General features: G+C 28.1%; 1 protein-coding gene across 1 annotated transcript; it reads left to right on the top strand.

Moving 5' to 3' along the window:
- On the top strand, window positions 1–3,624 carry LOC127084089 (WAT1-related protein At4g08290). The gene is made up of 7 exons (XM_051024476.1): window positions 1–263; window positions 569–631; window positions 2,146–2,262; window positions 2,346–2,589; window positions 2,685–2,849; window positions 2,954–3,105; window positions 3,338–3,624. The coding sequence occupies exons 1-7, from the start codon at window positions 64–66 to the stop codon at window positions 3,474–3,476; spliced, it is 1,080 nt and encodes a 359-aa protein (XP_050880433.1). The 5' UTR covers window positions 1–63; the 3' UTR covers window positions 3,477–3,624.
- Window positions 3,625–4,057: the final 433 nt, after the last annotated feature.

The following is a 4,057-nucleotide window of genomic DNA, read 5'->3' as shown; positions in this document are numbered from 1 at the left end:
ACTTCATACATTTGAAACCATCTCTCTAAACAATATCAGTAATTTTTTGTTGAATAGAAAGAAATGGATAAAATAGGGTTTGCTAGTTTTGGCAGTAAGGCAAAGCCTTATGTGTTAACAGTGGCAGTTCAATTTGGGTTTGCAGGAGCAGTCATATTCTCCATGGCCAGTTTCAATATTGGAATGAGTCGTTTTGTGTTCATTGTTTATCGTAATATCATTGCTGCAATTACCCTTGCTCCTTTTGCATGGTTTTTTGAAAGGTGATAGTGCCTAATTATTCTCTTTTATTGGTAGAATTAACTGTAATTTAGCATATAAATTATCAACGTTTTTATTTCTTAAATTAATATAAATATAACAAGTACTTTAATCTCTTGCGTGTATAAAATTCTCACCATGAATGATCGCTCAATAACTTAAACTTTTCAAAAGCAACTGCATTTGCCTTTTCCTTTCAAAAGACTAATTATTGCTTAACCTTAATAAAAGTGGAATCAACTTTTTTTTTCTGTCTTGAATTATTTTTTTGCTATTTCTAATTGCCACGTTTCTTACAATTTTGCAGGAAAGTTAGGCCAAAGATGACTATCTCTGTCTTTTTGCAGATAATGGCACTCGCATTTTTGGAGTAATGATCTAAAATCTATCTATATTGCTACATATCAATACTCTTAATAACCTAACAAATATTCTAAGATATATATTTTAAAGGTTCTCTATTTCGGTTTTAATTTTTAGTTCTCTATTTAAAAATTCAGTTTTTTGTCCTTCTATTTCACAATTTTTGATTTTTTTTTACTCTCATCCACTTTGGCCCATAAAAGAAACAATTACATGAAGAAAAAAAACCTACCAAGATCATTTTTGCGGAGGAAAGCTTGATGGGTATTAAAAATAAATTTTTTAAACTAGTCATCCCTTTCACATTTGAAAAGAGAGAGGATATTAAAAAAATCTCAAAAATTATAAAATAAAAGACTAAAAATCTCAGTTTTAAAATAGGAGGATTGAAAAGTTAAAACAATCAAAATAAATACTCAAAATTGCATTTAAGTTTATTTTAAGGATAATATTTTAAAATAGAAATATTATCATGAGGTATTTCAATGAAAAAATTGTAATTTTTAAAATATTTTATTTATATTTTATTTATCAACATGAGCTCTTAAAAACCATCCCAAAATTGTACTTAATGATGAGTGTTATTCCAATATTATTTAAGAACTATAAATCAATTTTTTTATTGAAATATTTTAGTTATTTAATTTCCAATACCACAATTTTCAATAAAAAAAATTATTTTCAATTTTTTTAATAACTTCTTTATGGTACTCATTGTTATTTCATTTTTCTTTTGCCAATTTAATGATGTGTATAGGAATATAAATAAAACCTCTATAAATTTATATTTTAATTATAAGTTATTCAAAATATAAAATAGACTTATGATTTAGTTCATATGCACCATTTCAATAATATGTTTTTACATTTCTACCTTTGTTTTTTTATTTCTAAGTCGTTTTGACATTTTTACACTTAATAAAAAAAGAAAAGTAACTATTATGATATGAAAAAGAGAAATTATAAATAAGCTTTTTTAAATAATTTTGTATGAAATATATTTTTTAGGTAGATCATAGGTTCTGTTAGATTTAAAATAGATTTTTTAAAATTTATCAATTAGATTTGAGATATACTTTTTAAAATTGTGTTATTTGAACAAAATATGTAGTATAAAAAAGTAACTATCTACTATTTGCTTAAGTTAATATATACATATTTGATAATATAAAAATCATGTATCAACATTTGTTATCGATATAAATGTATTGAGCTGTCTTACCTGCCCTTTAGTCTAAGATAGTGTAATAAATATAAATTTTAGATTACAAATTTTTTATAATATATGTTTTCTTTTTCTTTATAAATTTTTTTTCCAAGAAAAATATTTATGTTTATTCTTCTTAAATATGTTTCTTAAATTTATTAATCAATCATAGGTGCCCTATAACAAAACACAAAGTAAGTGAACAGTGTGTAATATGCTGTATCACTTAGGTGCACGAAGTAGAAAATTTGTTTCATTTGGAAGTACTACTATTCTCAATAATGTATCGTATTTACCATTTGGTACTATTTTAGGCCAGTGATTGATCAAGGATTCACGTTTTTGGGAATGCAATATACATCAGCTTCCTTTACATCTATTATGTTGAATACTGTGCCTTCTATTACCTTTTTCTTAGCCGTAATTTTCAGGTAACTCCTAACACAAGATGATTATTACTATAGTAACTTTTTATTAAAAAAAAGTACTAATCTTATAGTTCGCCATTTATCAGGATTGAACGTGTGAATATTAAGCAGATAAGAAGCATAGCAAAGGTGATTGGGACAATAGTAACATTTGGAGGAGCATTATTAATGACTATTTACAAAGGACCACCAATCCATCTTTTTTATACTCCAAACACAACTCATCATCATGCTGGAAGTCACGACACTCAAACTCTTAAACATTGGGTCTCAGGAACACTTTTCATATTATTGGGCTGTTCTGCTTGGTCATCTTTCATTATAATACAGGTAACATACTATATTTTTTTTGTTGTTATTCAATTTTGATACGTATCATCTATCATGTTGTATAACACAATATGAATATGAATTTTGAATTGCAGTCAATAACATTGAAAAAATATCCGGCTGAAATGTCACTGTCTACGTTAATTTGCTTTGTTGGTGCATTGCAAAGTAGTGTGGTGGCGTTGGTGGCGGAGCATCACTCTGGTGCGAGGGTTTGGGCTCTTGGTTGGGACTTTAGACTCTATGGTCCTCTCTTCACGGTACTTTCTCTATTACTTACAATGTTTTTATTTTTACTCTATGGCCCTTTCTATTTAATATAGTTACCTCATAAAATTATTTTGAATGAACTTAAAAATTACAGGGAATAGTTACCTCAGGAATAACATATTATGTGCAAGGTTTGGTATTGCAAAGCAGAGGCCCAGTATTTTTTACAGCATTTAATCCTCTTTGTATGATCATCACTTGTGCTCTAGGCTCCTTTCTTTTCGGAGAACAACTCCACTTGGGCAGGTATATCTTACTATTCTTTCTTATTATCACAATTAAAAGTTTAATTAACCAAGCAACTATGAATTTTTGAAGGATATATATAAGCTAATATAGTTTAATCGTGACAATAAATAAAAAATTTATTTGATCACATAACAAATATTTTATGAGCCCTTATTTAAGTACAATTTAACTCTAATAAATTTCATTTGTTTGTTAATTTGGTGAATAATATTGTCTTTATGGATGATAGTATCATTGGAGCAGTGATTATTGCAATGGGTCTTTATTCTGTGGTGTGGGGTAAAGCCAAAGACTATGCTTCAGCCAATACTACAATGAAGCCGACTGAGACACAACAACTTTCAATTACTTCGTCCGATCATGTCTAGGGGACACGAGTTAATTATTAATTTATAGTGTGCTGTTGCTACTGCCTTAAATAAGAATATGCAATAAGGCCAATAGCTATATATACATGCACATTTATTCTGAAAGTAAATTTACTTTTGTAATGTTAAGATGTTTTTGTGTGGATTATCATTTTGCTTATATAAAATAGAGGCACTAATGGCGAAGAGTACAAATCAGAAGAGTTGAAAGAAGGCACAATAAATACCTAGTAGCCAAAAAAAAAACAAAAGCAAGCAACTTACAAGCAAAAAAAACGATCCACCAATACAAATGAGAAGCGAAAAATCCAACAACAATATTGGATCAAAACCGCCAAATGTAAAAATGAAGCAAGAGTTCCCCGATTAAAGACTAGGGAAATACACCACTCCAACGATTATCAAATCAAATGCAATATGGGATTTTCGAGTCAAGTCGAAAAGCACATAAATTACCCACAAATCTATTAAAATATTATTTTTACGTCAACGGGATTCCATGTCTTTCTTATGCTTTCAGGTCATCAGTTTTCTTAAAAAATACTATATTATTTTGAGATTTTCATAACAATCAAATCACA

Source organism: Lathyrus oleraceus, chromosome 5, assembly GCF_024323335.1.
Source record: "Lathyrus oleraceus cultivar Zhongwan6 chromosome 5, CAAS_Psat_ZW6_1.0, whole genome shotgun sequence".
Classification (NCBI taxonomy): domain Eukaryota; kingdom Viridiplantae; phylum Streptophyta; class Magnoliopsida; order Fabales; family Fabaceae; genus Lathyrus; species Lathyrus oleraceus.
This window is presented reverse-complemented; position numbering and strand designations above follow the sequence as displayed.